Source organism: Terrapene carolina, unplaced genomic scaffold (genome assembly GCF_002925995.2).
Source record: "Terrapene carolina triunguis isolate 2854851 unplaced genomic scaffold, T_m_triunguis-2.0 Scaffold212, whole genome shotgun sequence".
Lineage (NCBI taxonomy): Eukaryota > Metazoa > Chordata > Testudines > Emydidae > Terrapene > Terrapene triunguis.
Genome location: NW_020664563.1, coordinates 11,720,748 through 11,745,112, shown reverse-complemented (window position 1 = coordinate 11,745,112; position 24,365 = coordinate 11,720,748). Strand labels below are relative to the sequence as shown.

At 46.4% G+C, this 24,365-nt stretch overlaps 1 protein-coding gene across 3 annotated transcripts in view; it reads left to right on the top strand.

Annotated features, from left to right (window-relative positions):
• Window positions 1–24,365, top strand: part of LOC113407510 (tyrosine-protein kinase ABL2-like) — a 79,403-nt gene that overhangs the window by 50,642 nt on the left and 4,396 nt on the right. For 2 of the 3 annotated variants that reach the window (XM_026656100.1, XM_026656102.1), the window contains exons 2-10: window positions 5,640–5,810; window positions 8,163–8,458; window positions 9,111–9,383; window positions 11,526–11,610; window positions 14,171–14,348; window positions 17,075–17,259; window positions 17,573–17,725; window positions 18,927–19,016; window positions 20,519–20,692. In XM_026656100.1, coding sequence (XP_026511885.1) covers window positions 5,640–5,810; window positions 8,163–8,458; window positions 9,111–9,383; window positions 11,526–11,610; window positions 14,171–14,348; window positions 17,075–17,259; window positions 17,573–17,725; window positions 18,927–19,016; window positions 20,519–20,692 — 1,605 coding nt within the window. Of the gene's footprint in view, window positions 1–713; window positions 823–5,639; window positions 5,811–8,162; window positions 8,459–9,110; window positions 9,384–11,525; window positions 11,611–14,170; window positions 14,349–17,074; window positions 17,260–17,572; window positions 17,726–18,926; window positions 19,017–20,518; window positions 20,693–24,365 lie in introns of those variants that run through there. The other variant, XM_026656101.1, reaches the window with a different exon arrangement.

Genomic DNA, 24,365 nt, shown 5'->3' with positions numbered 1-24,365 from the left:
TAAATTAGTCAATTTAAAAATAATCAGTTTGACAGTGGTCCTTTGAAATAACATAAGTGATCTGACTTGGATATTCATAAACAAAAAATGTAGGTTTACTGTGCTGTTTATACTTTTAGTCTTTTTAAAAGGTATGAGTTAGGACCAGAATGTCAACAGCAGCACATTTTTATCACTGATTATCAGTTCTCTAGCTTTTGTACATCTTACTCACTCTTTTAATGTTTCTTTAATGTAGTTACTTGTCATTTCCTGTAAATAAAATAGCATATGAGCAGTTGCATGTGGTGTGGAAAATGATTCAAGCTGGGTGGCCCCTTAAACTGATGACATGGTAGATCATTTGGATGAAAGCTAGCAGTTTCCTTGGAGAAAGCATGATTCTTATGGTCTTAATTTGCTAAACCTAATGGAACAAAGACTAACTTCCTTGATGCCAGAGATGTTTCAACTTGGAATCCATTCTCCACCTCCTCCTCACACTGTCCACAGCGCACTGGGAAGCTCCACCCTTACTATACTTCTAGCAATGGTAGCTAGATAGAGCATAAAATGTATTTTCTCAGTGACGACTCCTCTTGCTCCTGGAGTGAAGCTTTTCCTATTGGTTCCCAGTCATGTGAGTAATAATCACATGGAATGACTTGTGCTGGGAGTGGAATTCTAAGACTGCTTGTGTCTAGCAGTTCGTTTTGCTTGCTGTTGAGCACAGTATGATCCTGGGAACGGTTCTACTACAGTCCAGCAGTTATGGCAAAGAGGAGAACCTGCTTTGCTGTCTCTGCAATGAAGCCTCTGATTCTGGTTTATCTGATTTCACAGGTATGGTGCATGGAAATGCTGCACAGCACCCCTTCATGCCTATGTTGCTAGGTACACTGAATAGAGGACTTGAAAGGAAACAAAAGTCTCTTTCTTCCTTGTAGTACAAGATCAGTTATAGGAAGCCTGAGGATTTCCGTTTTTGTAAAGTTTTTTTAGAGGATCATTAAAACTTGTCATATTGAACAGTTATACAGATTTTATTTCAGAGGAGGAGAGACCTTTAGTGTTTGGTCTGATTCTAAAATATCAGGTTTAGGACTTTCTTTTAACTTTCTGTTCAGTCTTGTGCCGGACGAGAAGTAACAGTAGCATGGGGAAAAAGTACCTTGCAAATTGGCTGAACGGGAAAGTGAGTGTGCCAGGAAGGGAGTAAATTCTGTAGTGGGAACAAAGAACAGGAAGAGGAAAGGGATGGATGAGACACAACCTTTTTCCTTGATCAAAAATGATGTAATTAATGTGTAAGAGAAGTGATTTTCTAGATTGTAAATCTTCACTCTGGGGGAGACTAATGCAGTAGTACCATAACAATTATTTTATGATGCAGCTTAAAATTAAAAGGATCTAGAGTTTAAAAACTAGAGGTTTCTAGTTTGGTGCCCTACCGTGGATCTAAATGTAGGGCTTATGAAGTATTCACTCTACGGGGTGGTTATACATAAATGTCATTGTTTCCTTGATGAGTTAGACAATCAACATACGTAAATATAGCTTTTTCCATCTAGCAATTTTTTTCTTTTTTCCTGCCCCTTATTCCTCCCAAAAATAAGGCTCCTGTGTGCCAAAATCACTTTTGAAAATGGGGTTAAGTCTCATAAGTCCCTCAGGTGCTTTTGAATATTTTACCCCTAACGTCACTGACTGTTGAGAGTTACTCTTCAAATGTCAAACCATTTACTTTAGTTTTGCTTTTTTTGGTATAATACTTCTCTTATGAACATGCACAGACCTCCTAAGCATTCAAAAGGAAGTAGTGGTAGTCCCACATCTGCTTTGAATTCCTATTGGCGACTCAGTGTAGTACCACAAATGGTTTAATGTGGGTAGTGTTGCTCAAGGCTATGGAATCAGCAGCAGGTGGCATACCTACTGCCGCCTTTGGTCTGGGCTTTCCCCTCTGGTTACAGTATCCTCTGCTGAGCTGCATGTGGGCAGGCTAGAAGATCTTGACTGGTTGTGGTGCTTGATTCAGCAGCATTACTAACTGAATTGATATTCTGCTTCTGCTATGAAGTTAACAACTAGATTCATAGTAACTGATTATACATCTGCTATAGCCGTACCTTAAGTATGGGCTGGGTGCTCATTGCATTAGCCACCATGGCTTGAATTGAAATACTTGTATTTTTTATCTAAAACTATATTTGATTGTAAAAGAAAACCGTGTGTGTACTTTTTTTAAAATCTCTGACTTTAAAGCAAATGCATAATTGAAACCAGGAAGACATTTGCACCCTGGTTAATGTAAACTTGAGGCCAAAAGTACAAATGTCTTTAAAGAGAGTAAAAAGAACAGGAGTACTTGTGGCACCTTAGAGACTAACAAATTTGTTAGTCTCTAAGGTGCCACAAGTACTCCTGTTCTTTTAACTTTAACAGACTAACACAGCTGCTACTCTGAAACCTTTAAAGAGAGTGCAAGCTCTCGTCACACACTTGCAGCATTTCTGCTCCTTTAAGGGAGGAGGACAGTCTGGTTTCTAAAGTAGAGAGCGCTGGGAGTCAGGAGACTTCCTTTGTCTCAGGCTTGGTGTGTGACCTTGCCCAAGGCACTGAAAGACTTGGAATGGCTTTGATGGAAGGCACTACAAAAGTGTAAAGAATGTATTATTTAATTACTATTTATTTTTGCTCCATAAAGACAGCTGCTTCTAGGAATTGGTGCTCCTATCTGTTGCCACTAAAACAGTTCAGTGCTAATTATTTGACATGTGGATATACATGCCCAGCTAGAAGAAGCTGTGCTGGGATACGGGCACTTGTGCTATAATTTATCCACTGGGATTTTCTCATGTTGTCTTGTGATACCAGTGTAGTACTTTAGTATTCTCTAAAACCAATTGGTATTGATAAGATGACAGCAATCCATGTACAAAAACTGTTGCGCATACCTGCAGTAAAACATTAGGAATGAAAATATCACTAGCTTAATACCTAGCTGCAGGTTTATTTGTTGCTAGTTGAGCTTATAACTTTGAGCCCGATGAGCTCTGCTGGTGCATGTGATAACTTTTTGGTTAGGCCTGGAATGTAGGTTATTCACCATACACAAGATCAGCAGGTTATGCTGGCAAATCACATAACTTCTGTGAGACCTCAAATACAGATCTAGTCACTCCAGACACAAGTTTACAGTCCCCCTGAGAAGCACGTTTGTGATTTCATGATAGTTATAAACTCTGCCAGCATAACCAACAGAGTATGAGTGCTGCTAAGTGCTATTCATGAGTGCTGCTAAGAAAAACGTTTGATAAATTAACAATCCCAACCTGTTCTGTCATGTTTGTTACAGTAGCATGAAAATGTAGGGGTCGGGGGAGGGGAGAAGGAGTAAAGTGGAAAAATGGAATGGATATCGCAGGAAAATCCCTAAATTTTGGTTTCCTGGCACTGAGTCTTGGCCTCTTCTGAATCCATGCCAAATGTTTGCCTGCTGCTTGGACCAAGCCCAGGTCCGCCCTTCCCTGTTGGTTTCTCACTGGCTTCCCCTTGTCCCCATCCTGTATCACATTTAAGCTCTCTGTCCCTTTTCAAGGCTCTGCGCAGACTAGCTTCTGCTTTTGGGTGTGTCTCACTCTTTTTGCTGCCTCATTCTTCCCATGTTACTCAGTTAACTGTCTCCTTCATGCCTTATTCCATCCTGTCTCTGAATCCCTAACACACTAATTTAAAAAGAAAAAATCAAAATTGTTGAAAATCCAGAGGTGGATAAGGAACTGGTTAAAGGGGAGACTGCAGCGGGTAGTACTGAAAGGTGAACTGTCAGATTGGAGGGAGGTCACCAGTGGGGTTCCTCGAGGTTCAGTTCTGGGTCCGATTTTATTTAATCTATTCATTACTGACCTCGGAACCAAATGTAGGAGTGGGCTGATAAAGTTTGCGGATGACACAAAGTTGGGAGGCATTGCCAACTCGGAGAAGGATCGGGATATTCTGCAGGGAGACTTGGATGACCTTGTAAATTGGAGTAATAGTAATAGGATGAGATTTAATAGTGAGAAGTGTAAGGTGATGCATTTAGGGATGACTAATAAGAATTTCAGTTATAAGCTAGGGACACATAGGTTAGAAGTGACTGAGGAGGAGAAGGACCTCGGAGTCCTGGTTGATCGCAGGATGACTATGAGTCGGCAATGTGACGTGGCTTTGAAAAAAGCTAATGCGATCTTGGGATGCATAAGGCGAGGTATTTCTAGTAGGGACAGGGAGGTGCTGCTTCCGTTATACAAGGCGCTGGTGAGACCTCACTTGGAGTACTGTGTGCAGTTCTGGTCTCCTATGTTTAAAAGGGATGAACTGAAACTGGAACGGGTACAGAGAAGGGCAACTAGGATGATCCGAGGAATGGAAAACCTTTCCTATGAAAGGAGACTCGAGGAGCTTGGTTTGTTTAGCCTAACCAAAAGAAGGCTGAGGGGGGATATGATTGCTCTCTTTAAATATATCAAAGGGATAAATACCAGGGAGGGAGAGGAATTATTTCAGCTCAGTGCTAATGTGGACACGAGAACAAATGGATATAAACTGGCCGTGGGGAAATTTAGGCTTGAAATTAGACGAAGGTTTCTAACCGTCAGAGGGGTGAAATTTTGGAACAGCCTTCCGAGGGAAACGGTGGGGGCGAAAGACCTCTCTGGCTTCAAGATTAGGCTAGATAAGTTTATGGAGGGAATGGTTTGATGGGATTACGTGATTCTAATCAATAAGGCAATAACGGCCATCGCTGGTAAAATGAGGGTCTGGCTAGAGAATCTTGCCTGTATGCTCGGGGTTCTGCTGATCGCCATATTTGGGGTCGGGAAGGAATTTTCCTCCAGGGTAGATTGGCAGTGGCCCTGGAGGTTTTTCGCCTTCCTCCGCAGCATAGGGCAGGGGTCGCAAGCTGGAAGATTCTCTGCGACTTGAAGTCTTTAGATCACGATCTGGAGACTTCAACAGCAGAGTTAAGGGAAAGTGGGGGGGTCAGCTTTTGTGGCCTGCATCATGCGGGGGGTCAGACTTGATGACCATATTGGTCCCTTCTGACCTTAAAGTCTATGAGTCTAAATGCTACTGTAGTCCCAAGCTTGTCTCTGGGAATATTTGTATCATTTTAAGCTTCATAAAGCGGTTGATCTTCATGGAGACATGCCATTTGATGTCAGTATTAATTAATGTTTCTGGCCACTCTTTCCAGTTCAGCTTCCCTAAAGAGGAGGGAAAAAATGTGTAAAATGATCATATGAAACATTTATTTCTCATCAATCTTACCCTCACTTCATCTTTAGAAACTTGTATGTTCCTTTCTCTTGTGGAAAAACTTTCAAAAGGTAGGGATGAGTTTGAAGAAGGGCTGATGAAATTCAGTTTCAACACAAGTTACTATATATTTTCATATTTGTTTATAACAACCTCGATATCCTCTGGTCACACAGGCTGTTTTTCTGATGCCTGGATTGATATACAACATCCATTCTTGAAAAATCCATACTTCCTGTTCTATGCAGTGCTCACAAAGTTGCAGCAACAGCAACACTGTTGTGTGTGAGTTGGATTTTGACATTCACAGCTGTTGTACATAGAGTAAATTCCCTCCTCTCACTTTTTTTGTCCAGAGGCCCTTCACCGCCCCTATGGTTGTGATGTTGAACCCCAGGCACTGAATGAAGCCATCAGGTGGAGCTCTAAGGAGAACCTGCTTGGAACCACTGAGAGCGATCCCAATCTTTTTGTTGCACTTTATGATTTTGTAGCAAGCGGCGACAACACACTCAGCATCACCAAAGGTAAGGCGTGCTGTACCCTTTCAACATCTTCATGTGGCTCCAGTTTGTTCTCATCAAGGTGTTGATTCACAGACCTGTGATAGCTGAGATGGTAGCACGTACCTGTCCAAACAGCCCTAAATTAGAGGGAAAGCATGACTCACATGGATTGTTGTTTCTCTGCTGCTCTACAAGGGGAAAGGTATTTCACACTAAGGCTGTGTCTACACTTAAGCCACTGCCAACGGCACAGTTGCAACACTGCAGCTATGCCACTGTAGCACTTCGGTGTAGAACTCACTACAGCAACAGGAGGGGTTCTCCCATCACTGTAGTTAATCCAACTCCCTGAGAGGCGGTAGATAGAAGAATTCTTCCACTGACATATCAATTTAGCACTGTCTATGCTGGGGGTTAGGCTGCCACTTAGGGATGTGGATTTTTCACACCCCTGAGTAATGTAGCTGGGTGAACCTAACTTTATAGTGTAGACCTGGCATAAGATGGCAGCATTAACGTCTCCCTGCAGAACTATCGGTAGCTTCCTTCAGTGCTAAAGCTGTGGGTTTAACAATGAGAAAAGAATATACTAGAATCACTTGTCACTTCATTCCATCAGAGAGAGTGGAAGAAGTGAATGTAGCTGAAGTAGATTATGGTCTTTCATGAACTGCTGATAGGTAGATTGGTGCCTTGCTGGTAGGTGTTTTTTCTTTGACTTATGTAACAGGGACCCCTGCTGGAGAAATAACTTATTGCAGAGATTACTATCTGTAGATAGGTTTCAGAGTAGCAGTCGTGTTAGTCTGTATCCGCAAAAAGAACAGGAGTACTTGTGGCACCTTAAAGACTAACATTTATTTGAGCATAAGCTTTCGTGGGCTAAAACCCACTTCATCGGATGCATGCAGTGGAATCACTCTCGTTATAGTGTGTATGGTAACACCCATTGTTTCATGTTCTGTGTGTGTGTGTGTGTGTGTGTGTGTGTGTGTATATCTCTTCCTACTATATTTTCCACTGCATGCATCCGATGAAGTGGGTTTTAGCCCATGAAAGTTTATGCTCAAATAAATTTGTTAGTCTCTAAGGTGCCACAAGTACTCCTGTTCTTTTTATCTGTAGATAGTACTCAGTTGGTGATCCAATGAGCATAATTATTACCATCCTAATACTCCAAAATCACCTGTGCTTAACCTTCCCATTGCAGTGTGAGACGTTTGATAATTTTTCTTCAGAAATAAGTAAACTCTCGGGTTAGGCCTATAGCACTGGTTTTCACTGCTAGTATCACTGCATGTCCTTCAGCCTTAGACAGGGCGTTGATTGAAGGGCAGTTAGCATAAGCCTGGGTGGTGCTGGGCATTAGTGACCAAACTAACTTGGCAGGTGGGAAGTTGATCCCGCACCTGCTCTGAAACTGTCAGCTTTCAAAACACTAGTTCTTCCCTGCTCCGGTCAGCAGCTGCTGATTTTACCAGTATCTCCATCCTCACAGAAAACTAATCCCAGCACCACTGCTGTCAACATGCACACAGATATTTTGGGAAAGTTCGGAGCTATTCTCTACATTGGGTGGCTGGCACAGAGGGCAGGTAACTGAACAGCCTGAGGAGCACTGCGTGGTAGGACTGTGATACTAGTACTGAGATCTAGAATCTCATGGTCCTGCTGTGGTAATATGTGCAGGCTTCTTTATCTGTCTGTAGTGACACTTCTCAACTTTATCGCCCATATACAGATTTCACTGTCCTGCTGCCTCAACTCAATGGAAATCAAAGGCTTCTTTAAATATACCAAGGAAAATATCAGCTTGGAGGTTTCTTAGCACTATTGTCAATGGATGCCAGAAAAATGTATCTTGCTGTACAACGATTTTTAAAGGGGTTGGTTTTAAGTACTCCAACCTGGAATGGGTCCTCAACCTCTTAGGAAAGAGTCAGCTCCCTGCTCCAGAAATCTAAACCAGAGGAAGCACTGGAACTGGTTGACACATGTGGAAATGTGGTTGCCTGTTAGTAAGTTTTAGCTGAGTATCCAAACTGGAGTAACTAGGGAATAGTGTCTTAGCTGTTCAGCTCCTCAAATTTGGAGGTTGTCAAAACTCTCTCTCCCCCCCCCCCCCCCCCCCCCACGGCTCCTAAATCTAGGTTAAAAGCTCATGTGAGTCCACTTTCTGAATTTTACTTATTATCTACTTAATTACGTGAAGCAGCTTGGGAATGTTGTATTAAAGGGTCTTTGCCAAAGACTTGTATTCTCTAGCTGCAAAGGCAGGCTTAGTTAACTAGTAGTATGTGTACTCAAAGAAGACTGACCTGATTTCAACTTGATTTCTCTTCTCCCCCCCCACCCCCTTGTCCCCATCTTCAGGTGAGAAGCTACGAGTCCTGGGTTACAACCAGAATGGTGAATGGAGTGAGGTATGTTCTAAGAATGGGCAGGGATGGGTGCCAAGCAACTATATCACGCCAGTGAACAGCCTGGAGAAGCATTCCTGGTATCATGGGCCCGTGTCACGCAGTGCAGCAGAGTATCTGCTGAGCAGTCTAATCAATGGCAGCTTCCTGGTTCGTGAAAGTGAGAGCAGCCCAGGGCAGCTGTCCATCTCCCTCCGGTACGAGGGGCGTGTTTACCACTACAGGATCAATACCACCGCAGATGGAAAGGTAAGGCCTGCTCCAAGGAACACAATGGGAAGAGAAAATAGGGGATATCTCGATTATCTTGTCTTGTACAAGTGAAAGGTGGAAAAAAAGGGAACGTCTGTCCACGCTATATTCCCTAATCCAAGAAATAACACTTTTTGGAAGAAATCTCGAGAATGCTGTTAATTGTCCTTGTTGAGTGGGTGACTGGAGAGCAGAATAGTGGTGGTTTGATGTAGTTACAGATCTATTTCAATTGGCCCTGGCAGGAACAGTCTGTATGTGAGAATAAGCAAGACTTTGCTAAACCAACAGTTGTTTGTCTTTGGCACAATTAGGGTGTGGTGCATCATATCTGGGGGAGATTCCACTGGTCCTAAGGAGGTTGGAGACTGCACTTTACAATAGTTTTAATTTTAAAATTATGGAAAGCATAGGGGAGGTCATCAGACAAGCCGATCACTTCAGCAGCTGTACTTTCCCAACCTGCCTCTTACTGCAGATGTAAACCCTATGTATTGGCCTGTTCTATTTTCCTATCAAACTGAGAGCAAATTTATTTATGAATTCCCTTCATATTTATTTTAATGTTTTTACTGTCCAGTCTTCCACGATCACTGAAATATTTCAGATATCTACATAGTTAAATGGATCCTTGATCCTTTCTCATCAGGTGTATGTGACAGCCGAAAGCCGCTTCAACACATTAGCAGAGCTAGTTCACCATCATTCTACAGTGGCAGATGGACTGGTGACAACCTTGCATTACCCAGCACCCAAGTGCAATAAGCCCACAGTCTATGGAGTGTCCCCCATCCATGACAAGTGGGAGATGGAACGAACGGATATCACCATGAAGCACAAACTTGGGGGAGGGCAGTATGGTGAAGTGTACGTTGGTGTCTGGAAGAAATACAATCTCACGGTTGCTGTGAAAACACTAAAGGTGGGTTTTAAGACCACTGTGCACTCATTGTTTCATTAGAAGTGCATGTTTAGCCAACAGAAGAGTGCAGTGTTTGCTCTTACTTCTGGAATGTTTTGCACCTGCTAATGCCAAACGCATCAGGAAATTGAGTGGGGAAACCCTAACTCTTATGCTGACTATACAGTAGCCTGCAGGGAAGAAAGGTTAGCAACAACAAACTTTAAGCTCCGTGTGTGGCTTAAAAGCAGTTAGAATTCCCTAGTCAAGTCTATTCTCCATGGAGACTGAGTGTCCAAGGCAGGGCTATTGTAACAGCCACCTGGAAGAAGAAAACGGGTTATGGAGGCTTCTCAGAGAACTAGGGGTCAGGAAAACTTCTCCACCCCACTCCTGCCTCTGGGAAACTTCAGAACCCTCTCCCCCTACACACCCGTCATTTAAGTTCCAACATTGTGTAGTCTGATTCTTTAGTGGTTATTGACTTCCAATTAACACTCATTTAAAGAGCTGGGGGATTGTAAGATTCTAGTCCCAGAAGCACGCAAAACAGAAACAAGGTTATTGAGTTCAATATCTGGTTGGGAACCCTGATATGCACAATAAAGGCACTCATGCTGAGGGCAAAGCAGAGCTTTCACCACTTGTATTAGCACAATTAGTAAAGAGACAAAAGCTCCAAACCACATACAAAGATAATAGTACTACAAAGTTAATGTTATATCTTGTACCATTCCTTGTATATATTCCCACACACTTCTTTGGGGATCTGGCAATGAAAGACAAAAAACCTGCTCTGTCCTTGGCATGTCAAGCAAATCCAATGGTCCAGGTCAACCGATGATGACGACACACATACCCCCTTACGTTGTGGTCTGCCCTGTTATAGGGCCTAGGACCTGTCATAAATATTCATTTGAGTGCCCAGCCTCCCATGTCCATATTTAACTTCCTTACCCTACGGGTGCCTTTTATCCTATAGCAGGGGTCAGCAACCTTTCAGAAGTGGTTTTCCGAGTCTTCATCTTCATTTATTCACTCTGATTTAAGGTTTCGGTGCCAGTAATACATTTTAACGTTTTTAGAAGGTCTCTTTCTATAAGTCTATAATATATAACTAAACTATTGTTGTATGTAAAGTAAATAAGGTTTTTAAAAAATTAAGAAGCTTCATTTAAAATTAAATTAAAATGCAGAGCCCCCCAGACCGGTGGCCAGGACCCGGGCAGTGTGAGTGCCATAGGTTGCCTACCCCTGTCCTATAGGTTTGTATACATATGATTTTAATTTTACCATATGCATCAATTTGTTGCCAAGGCAAGTTTGTAGCTAAGCATCTGCAATGATCCATTGTAAGATATCCAAACTTAGTATCAGTTCAGTGTTCCTGCGGTTACCTGGTATTGTTATGCACAAACTCTCCCTCCTCCTCCTTCCCCCAAACATGCTATTCCCAGTTCTGCAAAACACAGAATAATTGTCAGGCCATTTTTCTATGCCAGAGGTCATAGGCCTCAAAGCCTTATGGTAACTTATGCCATATGCTAACTGCGTAAGATAATATCTTAGAGGATACAGGCCTATAGGTTCCTTGTGTTACTGCTAAGTAAAATAAAATGCTAAAGCTAGCTCTATAGTCTACAACTGTAGCTGTCATCTTCCCAGGTGAGAACACTTTGGCAGGATTCCCTTGTATAACCCATCAAAACTACTCCTTAGTCAGAAGGATTGCTAATAATTGACCTCAGGCCCTCTTTCCCTCCAGAGACTTGAGCTCCTTAGCCTTTTTAGACTTGATGGACTAAAGAGCAAGAAATCACAAATTATGCTTAAAGCTCCCAAGTGTCAGTGTAGATCAGTCACTAGGCTGATAAAGTTGCTTAACCATACTGCAGATGTCCAGTCAGCTGGGCCAGAGGTTATGGAGTCCTTTGATGTTGTTTTGTTCAAAGCCTGAGAAGCAGCATCTATGTTGGTCAGTCGTGGGTGGGGAAGAAATGGACATGCTTTTTTGCAAACACTAGTGCATTAATGAAACCAGAAATGAGAAACAGATGTAAAAGAATTTATCTCCAGTTCCTGTGTTGGAACAGTACAGTGTTAAAACAGACCTTAAAGTCATTAAGAGGGGTTTGCCTGTTTTCTTTTGTCCCATTTTTCCAGGAAGATACCATGGAAGTGGAGGAGTTCTTGAAAGAAGCTGCTGTGATGAAGGAAATCAAGCACCCAAATCTAGTGCAATTATTAGGTGAGTGAAGGAGTTTGATCTCTCTTTCTGTGCTTACTGTCTTAATTTCTATTTAAACTGAATCTTTGTTTAAAAACAGTGCAGGGCTGCCCAGAGGATTCAGGGGGCCTGGGGTCTTCGGCGGCAGGGGGCCCCCGCCGCCGAATTGCCGCCGAAGACCCGGCACTTCGGCAGTGGGTCCTGGGGCGGAAGGACCCCCCGCCGCGGGTCTTCAGGGCACTTCGGTGGCGGGTCCCGGAGCAGAAGGACCCCCTGCCGCCGAATTGCCGCCGAAGACCCAGAGCGGAAGAAGCTCCGGGGGCCCGGGCCCCACGAGAGTTTTCCGGGCCCCCCAGAGCGAATGAAGGACCCTGCTCCAGGGACCCCGAAAAACTCTTGTGGGGGCCCCTGCGGGGCCTGGGGCAAATTGCCCCACTTGCCCCCCCCCCAGGCGGCCCTGGAACAGTGACAGCTGTCATATTATTGACCTGCTTTAGTCTATGCACTATTCTTGCAAAGTTGGGGTCTAGTCTGGGTTTAAGCTAACAGTACGCGCCAAAGTGTACACCAGTGGCAGTGGCATTCAAACTTGGCCTAATTGAAGGCCATTTTGACAACTTGCCTGGAGCTACGGGACACCCCAAATTTTAATCCAATACTTAATAGAGAACTGTGACATCTATTGACAGAGTCCAGCAGGCAATGCTACCTGGGTGCTTGGATCAAACTGCATACTCAGATCTGTCCGCTTCTTTAGATGGTGCCTATATTTAGACAGCATTGGTTTATGCTGTGGTACTCTGAGTTGCATTTGACCTAAGGATGACGTTTAGGCCTCTCTGGGTTTATAGTGTCCTCACCTTTGTGGTCTGTGTACTCGTGGGGCACTAGACTGAAGTCCAAGTGCTTTAGCCATATAAGATATGTTTGATAACATACATTCCGAAGTTGGAGTTTTCTGTTCTGCGCGCGCGCGCACACACACACACACACGCACTAGTGAAACTTGACCATGCATTATACAACTCTACATCTTTAGCATCCAGTCAAATTACACCTTGACCACAGCCATGTTAATGGACAGACTACTTTTTGGGTCTGTCAGATCAGCCTTACAAAATGTTACTTACCTGGACTGAAGTTTTTTTTATTAGTGCGATAGCCAAAAATACAGAGACAGTTAAAGTAATACAGTTATCACTGCACTGAGGGAGATGATGTCATATCTAAAAGCACATATGATACTCTCATTCACACATGACACTGTCATTTATAGTCTTTGCCCAGTTACTTATATGAACAGAAAGACATTTATTGAAAAAAGCCCCACTGAATAGATTAAATATATGTATAACTAATAACAATACAAAGCAACCAAATCTCTATAACAATTAGATAACTGCAGTGGGGAGGCAAAATGAAGAGATAAGCCCATATTGAAGCAACACGTGAGTGGAAGAAATATGCAGGCTTTGCAGCTTGGCCATACCCAAGTTTTCCCACTGGAATGTGTATGGTAGGGTGATTACTGCTACATAGTCAGCATAGCTGTTAATTCTGTATGTGGAAAGATTCTCTATAGACATTAGATCCCAAATCTTCACTAGTGTATAGTCCCATCTGCTGCCGCACTTGGACTGTCACTACTTTTGGGAGCCAAGCTGTCAGCTAAGAGTAGGGCGAAAGGAAATAATGCTGGGAATGTGAAGAACTCCAGTAACGTCAATCACTCTGCACCCATTATCAAGTAGACACAGAAGATGTCTCTGCCCAGCCCTGTCTGGTAGCCGGAGGAGAGCACAATGTAAAGAGACTTGTGTTCAAGATATATATCCGTGCTTTTGGAGTACCTCTTCTGATCCATCATGTGGGAGTATGCTGTTTGTCAGTGTGAGAGAGCCAGAATGATTAGCCGTAAAAGGGAGCTACAAAGGGGGTGAGACCTATTTAAAGAATTGACACTAATATCATGTTTCCCTCTACCACCAATACATGTTTTGCACACAGCTGCAATAAATGTGCAAGTTGTCAAAGGAATGTGTGTGAATGAGTCCTGATCTACAAGCAGGCTGCATGGTATTGATAGTTTACCAAGCTGTCATACATGGGAGTTTTCACATACTTAAGTGACATTCCAACTTGTAGATCCACCCAGCTGATTCTTACCTGGTAATGACCAGCTTTAGTGGGAATTCTAATTGGCCTCATGAGTTTGAGGGTGAGAAAAAGATCAAATTCTTAGGGTTCAAAACATCTCTTCTTCCACTCTGCACCCATGCATCACTGTGAGACTGCTCTCTTATGCATATTCCATTGGATTATTAGAACTTTGGTATTAATTACCCCATATGTAGAGTGGCACTGAATGTGCACTTGGCCTCCTGTATCTCGGTTTGTGCTAGGCCACACTGAAGTTGTTCCTGGAAAATAAAACAGATTCAACTTTGAGTACAACAAATGGGATAGGAGTACATTACTTTGGCAGAAAATGCTGTAAATGGATTTCAGATCCTTCAAGAGTACTGGTAAACTAGGGCTGAGATAATTACTTAAATGTTAACTTTGTCTCTTTCACGGCCAGGTGTATGCACCCTGGAGCCACCCTTTTACATTGTGACGGAATATATGCCATATGGGAACCTGCTGGACTACCTACGAGAATGCAACCGGGAGGAGGTGAGCGCAGTCGTGCTGCTCTACATGGCCACTCAGATCTCCTCTGCTATGGAGTACTTGGAGAAGAAGAATTTCATCCACAGGTGGGTGACATGCCACTATGCTGTGTCGCAAACCCACATGGCAGTGAAAGGGGATGAGACATTGCCCTATCGTTCAGAATGAGACCTTTTGCAGTTTTCATGGGCTTGGAAGTGGGATTTCAAGAAAGGTCACCTACAAGCTCTTTGAAGGAAATGGGGAGCCAGAGTTACCTGTTCGAATCTGGTCTAGTTCAGTAATGAAAGGGCCTGTGTGTCATGAGCTGATTTTATCCCATTCCCAATGGGCATGTATCCATCATCACAATAGCCATTGTTGTTGGCAGTCTTAATAGAGGCCCAACAAAGAATGAACCGTGGACACTGAGCTGTCTTATCATTCCTAGTGGTGATCCCTTTAGTTGGAAGCTTACATTGTCTTTGCCTGTTCTGTGCAGAGAGACCTTCCTCCTTCGGGCTGATCAGTTTCACATCTCTCAGTTACTAAATTCATTTAAAAATACTCTATCCTTTTTTAAATGTAGGGGCATAATGACAGCTCAGCAGAAGGGTTAGGCAAAAATACATTTGCTCCCACTCATCCTGGTGTGGATGAGAGCGAATAATTGATACTAGAGGCCCTTTCAGCATCAGTCTCAGGGCTCATCCTTCATGGTAAGAAGTGCATATATATTGGACACTTATTTTTATTTAAAATAATAATTTGCTTCTGTGCCCAGGCCTTTGAGTAAGCACATAGTACTATTGCTGTTACCCTATCCTTTGCCCTCACGCCTACCCCTCCCTATTGTTTGATTACCTCTTTAATTCATCCCTTCATAAATTATATTGCAAGCTCTCGGAGACAGGGTCCATGGCCTGTATTGTGCATTGTACCTTGCACATTTTTGAGTGCTTGTCATCGTGCCTCTCACCTCCAGAGCACCTTCCCATGTCTGGGTGCAGTGTTACAGGGTGTTTTTCAATATAGCACCCCCTGTAGTCATTCTGGGGGTGCCACAACAGTCTGTCATTGTATGGGGCCTAGCCGTCCAGGGTTAACACAAAAGTCCCAAAGAGGAAACCCCCAAGTCTAGTGGCTTTTGAGCCCAGTCCTCACCCTTAGTCTGGGAGCTGTGATACTTGGCCTCTTCTCCTTCTGATTCCCATGTCTTCCCTCTTCGTCTGGGAAAGAGTAGGGGAACCTAGGACCACCCTCACCTCTGGGTTGGGGCCAAGGACAATTCCTTCAATCCCTTCAACATTTTCCCGGGACTGCTCCTACCTTTTGCCCAGCTTGTCAAAATCTTCTCTCAGGAGTCTGCTATCACTGCCTGGAATCATAGAATCATAGGACTGAAAGGGACCTTGAGAAGTCTTCTAGTCCAGTCCCATACACTCAAGGCAGGACTAAGTATTATCTACACCATCCCTGACAAGTGTTTGTCTAACCTGCTCTTAAAAATCTCTAATGATGGAGATTCCACAACCTCCATAGGCAATCTATTCCAGTGCTTAACCACCCTGGCAGGAAGTTTTTCCTAATGTCCAACATAAACCACTCTTCCTATTCTATCCTCAGAGGTTAACTAGAACAATTTTTCTTTCTCCTCCTTGTAACAATCTTTTATGTACTTGAAAACTGTTACCATGTCCCCCCTCAGTCTTCTCTTCTCCAGATTAAACAAACCCAGTTTTTTCAGTCTTCCCTCATGGGTCATGTTTTCTAGACCTTTAATCATTTTTGTTGCTTTCCTCTGGACTTTCTCCAATTTGTCCACATCTTACCTGAAATACAGTGTCCAGAACTGGACACAATACTCCAGTTGAGGCCTAATCAGTGTGGAATAGTGGTTCTTCATCACTTCTTCTTTGGCAGCTACAAGGGTACCCCTTGAAGCTGCTCCCAGCCCCTCACAGCAGCTAGGCTGTGACAAGTAACTCCTTTATCTTTTGCCTGGAACTAGTCAGTCTTTCCCTCCTCCAAGCAGGAATTTCCCCCTCAGCCCTGTCTCCAGAGCTAGGATAATGCCTCAGATCTCTTTGGCTCAAGTTAATCAGTCCTACCTTCCTTAAAGCGGGATCTCCCTCTCAGCCCTCTCTCTGTAGTTAGGGTTATCTCCTAGCTTTAGGTTAATCAGTATTACCCTCCTTCAAGCAGGAGTTCCCTCCCCAGCACTTTCCTTGCAGCAGGGGTTGTGACTTAAATCAGCTGCAAGGCTTTTGCCAATTCCCTTCAGCTGTGCACCCTTCCTAATTATCGTTCCACTCTGGAGGGTCCAGCAGGGCAGCCTTCTCCCATCAGTGCCTGTCTGCTGGCAGGCAGGAGGCAGCCTTTACGTTGTTCCTTCTCCAAACTCCTTCCGAGCTGGATGGGAGAGAGGGAAGCCTCGCCCCACCTTCTCTGCAAGGTTCAGGCCCTTGTAGGTAGAGTGTCCAGATTCCTTCCACAAGTGCATTCATTCCCATGACCCTGAGGTTTCTATATGTATCTGCTGGACCCTCCTGAACCCTTAAAGGGTCAGGTAGTGGAGTGGGCAGCTGGCCACTAGGTGCTGCTACTCTCGATGGCAGACTACTCTGTCATAGTGCTGTATGATATAATTAATACATTGTACACCAACTGCGAATGTAGAATTCTAGTTAAAAATAAATTGTGCATGTGGCCCAGCAATTGGTGTGCAAAGACAAATTAATGCAATGCTTGTACCGCACATGTATTGGGATGAAGAGTTCAGGATGTTTGCACCACAGCATCCCTGCGATTGCATCTCTTCTCACTCACACAGGGACCTAGCGGCTCGAAACTGCTTGGTAGGAGAAAACCACGTGGTGAAGGTGGCTGACTTCGGCTTAAGTCGATTGATGACTGGAGATACCTACACAGCTCATGCTGGAGCCAAGTTTCCTATCAAGTGGACAGCACCTGAGAGCCTGGCCTATAACACCTTCTCAATTAAATCAGATGTGTGGGGTAAGAAGGAAAGAACTCACAATGTTCTAAGCCCTCTTCTATGCCAGCCCAGGTAGAAGGCATCTTTCCTTCCTTAGTCTGCTCTCAGGGTGACGAGGAAGATGTGTTCTGATACCAGGCTAGGTCACCACATCAAAACTCAGCAATACTTTTAGCTTGCAAATCTCCCCTTGTGCCTTCCCCCACGGGCTGGCCTAAAAATACCTTCAGAGGAGAGACTGCTTTATGTTACAGTACAAACAGCGGTAGCATTCAGACGATGGAAGAGAAGGGATAGATTTATAATCATAACCTATTTGTCCTCTTTTTGCAGCCTTTGGGGTGCTATTATGGGAAATTGCCACCTATGGGATGTCACCATACCCAGGTATTGACCTCTCACAGGTGTACGATCTGCTGGAGAAGGGATATCGGATGGAACAACCAGAGGGGTGCCCTCCAAAAGTTTATGAACTGATGAGGGCATGTGAGTATTTCCTTTCACTTTCAATGTGGAGGCAAAATAGAGTCTGTGGAGGTGGAGGGAATCTATAATAGGCTATGGAGTCTTTTGCTTCTAGCTTGCCACTTCAAATAGAGCTGATGGTGGTAGTGTTTTTAACACAGTGTTTGATCTGTATGAAATGAGTGTGATGGTCTCAAGCTGAGGGAGCACATATCCACTTCAGAAAATCACCATTACCGCTGGTACTAGATGGCACTTTTGGAAATGTCAGCAGAGGCCAAGGACTGCATAGCCCCAGAAGGCTGAATTATCCAAACTCTGTGAAGGGATTATCTCACCTCTTGATGCCTCCTTGTGGCTGGGCATGGCGTGGCAGCATTCTCTCTTCCCTGGGGTCTGCATCTGCTGGCTGCTCCACTTCTGCAGTGGCCTGCCTCTTCCTGTGACTTGGCCCTCCGGGGCAGTCCATAAACAAAAAGCAAGGGGAATTAACACAAACAAACTGAGTTAGTACAAGAGAGAGGGGAATGGCTCCCTCTCAGGGCGTATCAGAATCAGGAAGGGAGGGATCTTCACACAGTTGTTGTCTGGAAAGATCCTGCCTTCCCACGGCCATTTCCACAGGAGTGGAGAGTTGAAGGTCTGTTCTCTTCCCTGGCCTGCCCACAAGTGAGCTGTTCTGCTCCCCTTTTAACTCCTCCTCAAGCCTGTGCATGTCTTGCAGGTGTGGTGGGCCAGGGCTGGCTGAGCCCAGAGCAGCTCCTTAACCCCTTGTTGTCAGTGTGGGGTTTGTATACCCCATCACAGGCCCCACAGCACAGTTTAAAAAAAATTGGTGGTTCACTGCTGAAAGCTTGCACTGCTGGTGCTATATATACTTCTTCTGTGGTTAGATAAGAATTCAGTCTCCAGGGCCGAGGTAGCAAACAAGGAAAAACTCACTTTGAATTAAAAAAAAAAAAAAAAAAAAAAAATGGAAAAGCTGATGTTGGTGACATGGTGCTTGGCTTAAATCCAATGATGTAATTCCTGACCCATCAACACCACATCAGTGCTTTACTTGGATACAGTGGGACCTGTTCCACAGCCAGTGTATCAGTAGGATATTGTAGTCCGTCAGGTAGTGGGTTGGCGACTTTTCTACCTTCCTCAGTGAGAATACTAGATTGTCCACTATTCCTGCTTCATACACTGAGAACTTTCCTGGTTTCTCATGCTGCAGGCTGGAAGTGGAATCCCCCAGACCGACCATCCTTTGCTGAGACCCATCAAGCCTTTGAAACAATGTTCCATGACTCCAGCATCTCTGAAGGCAAGTACCCTTGCTACTGTACTCAAAATGTTGGGAGCGGAGTTTCACCTCCAGGGCACTGTCTGACCGAGGCAGGCTGATTACAGGCCTACTGGTGCTCACCTTGCTAGAATACAGAAGCCATTTGACTGCATTGGATATATTCTTCTCAACATGTGCAAACTTGTGTTCATATTCATTGTAATGGATACACTTTAGAAATATTTCAGTGCAGGGGAAACAGAAGTAATTCATTCAGGTACAAAGAGGAGAGATTTTTAGAAAGAATAAACTCTTGCTTCCATTGCAGAGTTTGACTATCATTCAGGGGACAAGTGAGGAAGGTGGGTGGGTGTAAAATAGGTAGGGTTTATATTTTTGACTCCAGAAATTGCGCGACTGTGAAAACAATTTATATTTATAAAGTACTGCTTTAATCTCTGAAGTCAGATTCTCCTAGCATGCCATTACCAGCAACAAATGGATGCAATAACCTCATGGACATAGCTAGAAAATAAATATTAGGGCTAGTCTACACTAGAAGCACTACAGCAGTGCAGTTTCACCAATGCAGCTGCGCCGCTGTAGTGCATCTGGTGAAGCTGCTGTACAGTCTATGCCAACAGGAGAGAGCTCTCCCACCAACTTAATTAATCCACCCCAACAAGCAGCAGCAGCAACGTCAATGGGAGAAGCTCTCCCGCCGACATAGTGCTGTCCACACAGGCGCTTAGGTCGGTGTCTCTTGCGTCGCTCAGGGGGGTGGCTTATTCACACCCCTGAGCAAGGTCAGTGTACCTTATGTGGCTCAGGGGGGTGGCGTATTCACATCCCTGAGCAACATAGTTATACTGACATAACCTGTAGTCTGGACAAGCCCGTAGTCTGAAACATAGTACACAGTATTAGACAGAAGAGGGGAGTACCTCTGCAGCTCCTAACCAGCTTTAAAATGAAATGTAAAGAAAGTTGATCCATCCGCTTCCCTAACGCAGAAAAAACACTCCTGTCTAAAATTCCCCAGTGATGGTTTAGAATAGGAGCAGCCAAACTTTGCCCAGACAAGAGGTAGCCTGGCAAGTTGCCAGGAGCTTTAAGCCTGCAAAGGTGCAGTGTCCTCCACCTTGAGCCCTGCAGCTTCCTCCTAGGTCAAGAGGGACTGCATTGTGGGACCCCGCTAGTCTTTGCGGGCTGCTTCTCCCTATTAAAGGTAGAGGTGGTCACTTTTTAGAACTTCTTGGTTAGCATTTGGGCCATGAGCAGATCTGTCTCAACTTCAAAGTATAGAATGTGAACTTTTTTTTTTTTTGGTTGTTGCTGAATTTAAAAATGTAAACGAGTTACTTTGAGACCATCAGGAAATAACTAATCCTCTGCATCCTTGGACTCAGTAGAGCAAAATTACATTCACAAGCTTAATCCGTTGCTCTTCTCTCTGGTCCAGTGCCGGTTGTAAAAATGCAGACTCTCTCTCATTCCTGTGCTCTTCTTTGTTCCAACTATTCTCCTGGCTTTTCTTACAGAGGTGGCAGAGGAGCTTGGAAGAACAGCCTCCTCCTCATCCATAGTTCCCTACTTGCCCCGGTTACCCATGCTTCCCTCCAAGACTAGGACTCTGAAGAAACAGGCAGAGAATAAGGAGAATATTGAAGGAACACAAGATACTGTGGAGCATTCGGCTTCCAGCTCAGCACCAGGTATGGGCACAAGCATCAATGTGACCAGAACGCTGTGGGACAGATCTTCAGTTGGTGTAAATTGTTATAGCTCTATTAAAGTCAAAGGAACTATGGATAGTTTATACCAGCTGAGCACCTGCCCTGTGAATTTTACCAGGATGTTTTGTAGATTTAATAACTCATCAAATAGACTCAACTGGTTCTTCGAGTGATGGCTCATGTGCATTCCACAGTAGGTGTGTGTGCTCGCCATGTGCACCGGTGCCAAAAGTTTTTCCCCTAGCGACTCCTGGAGTGGCGCCACCATGGTGCGATATAAGGGGCGCTGGTGCTCCCCCCACCCTCAGTTCCTTCTTGCCGCCAGTGAAAGTGCTTCGGAACTGTTGTGCTCCAGCTCTCCGCTGTAGCTTTCCCTGTTTGGACTGTCATTTAGTTCGTAGTTAGTTAGTACCTGTAGTTTAAAAAAAAAAAAAAGTTTTATATAGATAGAATAGAGAAGCGCGCCCAGGTCGGGGCATGCCCTGGGCTTTACATCGTGCGACACTTGTAAACGGCCTATGCCCATAAGTGACCTGCACACTAGCCGCTTACGCTGTCTTGGGGAAACCCACGTCAGCGACTGCTGCAAAATTTGCAGATTGTTTAAGCCCCGGACTAAGAAGGAGCGGGATATACGGCTCCAAGCCATATTGATGGAGTCAGCACCGAGCACTGTGGCATCAGTGCCTTCCACCAGCCGGCACCGTTTCCCATCCACGGGACACTCTAAGAAGACGAAGAAGCGATCTTCTCCATCAAGGCACCAGGGCAAGGCTGGAGGCAAGACTAGACCCGCGCTGGGCAGCTCTCGATCCCCCTCGGCCTCGCGGCCTCCGACTCAAGTAGAGCGGAGTAGCCCAGCCCACTCCAAGCCAACCTCCCCGGACACCAGTGGCCACATATGGGTGCCCTCCATGCCGGAGGCCCTGCAGGCGGCTCAAGACGTAATGTCTCTCCCAGTACCGGCTGCACCGACCCCAGTGGCTCCCCGGTCCAGAGGTAAGCCAGCACTCGGACCGCCACTGCCGCCATTCGGGCTGTACCGCTCACAGTCGAGGGAAGGTTCCCAACACCGCTCTATGCAGAGGGACCACCTCGCTCGCAGCCTGCACCAGTCCCTGTCGACATCCGCACAATTTTCTGGCTGGGTGCTGAGCAGTAGGGAATCGAGGCACTGCTCCACATTGAGGGAGCGCAGGCCTCGGGGTCAGAGCATGCCCCGCCGGGACTGGGACCAATGGCACCGGAGGTCGCTGACTCTGAGAAGCCACCGTAGCCCCTCGCGGTACCAACGTTGACACCACTCACGCTCTTCATCCCAGTCGAGGTCCCCGGCACGGCACCGCTCCCACAGCCCCAGGCGTAGATCGCCAGCAACCGGCCGTTGCGGATCCACCCGATGGAGCCATTCGCGGAGCAGCCGTTACAGATGGTACTCCCGCTCCTCTACACTGGACTCAAGGTCTTGAGCCCGGCACCATTCACGCCGCCGGTACTCGTCCCCATCCTGTGATAGCGGTCATTCATATGCCAGCCCAGCCTCCCCTCCGTCTGTGGTGGTGGCCTACCTCAGGCGTCGGGGGGTTCCAGATCTTCTCCTACCTCGACGACTGGCTGGTCAAAGGCAGCTCCAGATCGCAGGTACAGGACCATGTAACACTTCTCCTGTCCACATGCACCACACTGGGGCTGCTGGTAAACAACACCAAATCCACATTGGTGCCGGTACAACAAATAGAGTTTATTGGCGCGATTCTCGACACGACATCGGCCAGAGCTTCCCTCCTGCTGGACAGGTTCGAAACCTTGAGGGATCTCATCGGGGCGATCACGAGGTTTCCCATGACAACTGCCAGGGCGTGCCTCCAACTCCTGGGTCACATGGCAACGTACATGGTACGTGGTACGCCACGCCAGACTCAGGATGCAGCCCCTTCAGCTCTGGCTGACCTCAACATTCTCCCAGTCCAGAGACAGGTTGGACAAAGTCCTTGCCATGCCCGAGTCCGTACTAGCCTCCCTCCTTTGGTGGTCCACTCCAGAGAACATGCTCCAAGGGGTCCTGTTCAGGAGCTGCTCCCCAAATATAGAGTTGGTGTCTGATGCGTCGGACTTGGGGTGGGGAGCCCACATGGGAAACCTCCAGACCCAAGGCCTGTGGTCTGCACAGGAACTAGCCCTGCACATAAATGTCAAACAACGCTGAGCGGTCCGTCTGACCTGCGTGGCCTTTCGCTCGTGCCTTACGAGCAGCATAGTCAGAGTTCTCACGGCCAACATGACTTCGATGTTCTACATCAACAGGCAAAGTGGGGCCTGCTCCTCAGCCCTCTGTCAGGAAACCCTCCGGCTGTGGGCTTCTGCATCGCCCACGATATCAACTTGGAAGCCCACCACTTACTGGGCATTTGGAACTCTCGAGCGCATTGCCTGAGCCGGGATTTCTCCTCCCAACACGAGTGGTCGCTACACCCAGAGGTAGCTCGCATGATCTTCCCAACGTGGGGCACTCCCCAAGCGGACCTCTTCATGACCAGGCAGAACAGTTGGTGCCCCCGGTTCTGCTCCAGGAGGAGCCTGGGCAAGGGCGCGATTTCTGACGCCTTCCTTCTGTCCTGGTCAGGTCAGCTGCTACACCTCTACCCCGATATAACGCGGTCCTCGGGAGACAAAAAATCTCACCGCGTTATAGGTGAGACCGCATTATATCGAACTTGCTTTGGCCCGCCCTGTTCCTTGTTCCCTGACCGCCCCCTCCAGAGACCCCTGTCTCTAATCACCCCCAGGACTCCACCCCCTACCCAACCCCCCTGCTCCCTGTCCCCTGACTGCTCCAACCCCTATCCACACCCCCCGCCCCCTGACAGGCACTCACTGGCAGCAGCGGGGAAGCGAAGCAACATGGCCCCAGCCTGCTCCACTCCACCATCTCCCAGCCGCGGCACTCCGCTTCCCGCTGCCGGTGAGTGCGGGGAGGTTGGGGAAAGGACGTCCTCCGCACTCACCGGCGGCGGGAAGTGGAGCGATGCGGCCCCAGCCCGCTCCGCTTTCCTTGCCCCAGCCCCAGCCGTGTCACTGGGGGTGGCGTTGGGGAAAGGTCTGCCTGTGGTGGGAAGCGGAGCGCCGCGCTGGGAGCTGGCGGAGTGGAGCGGGCTGGGGCCGGGCTGCTCCGCTTCCGCTGGTGAGTGCGGGGGGATCCCTTCCCCCAAGTCCCCTCCCCCATGCAACACGGCTGGGGCCGGGGTGAGGGAAGCGGAGTGGACTACTCCCGGCCCCCCGTTAATCCCCCGGGCCACTCTGGGACTGCAGGGCCCCCAAAATTGCCCCCCCCATAGCTCCTGCCTTCTAGACCCTGGGGGGGAGCCCCTGATCACCCCCGAGACCTTCTGCCCCTTATCCAACCCCTCGGCCCTGGCCCGGCATCCTTAACATGCTGTTCAGAGCAGCTTGTCAGAGCTTTACCACGTTGTATGCAAACCCGTGTTATATCGGGTCGCGTTATATCGGGGTAGAGGTGTATATGCTTTTCCCCCAATTACACTGATCAGCAAGGTCCTGGAAAAAATCAAGACGGACAAGGCTCGCGTCCTCATGATTGCCCAGGCATGGCCCAGGCAGCACTGGTACGGGACTCTTACGAACCTGTCCATTG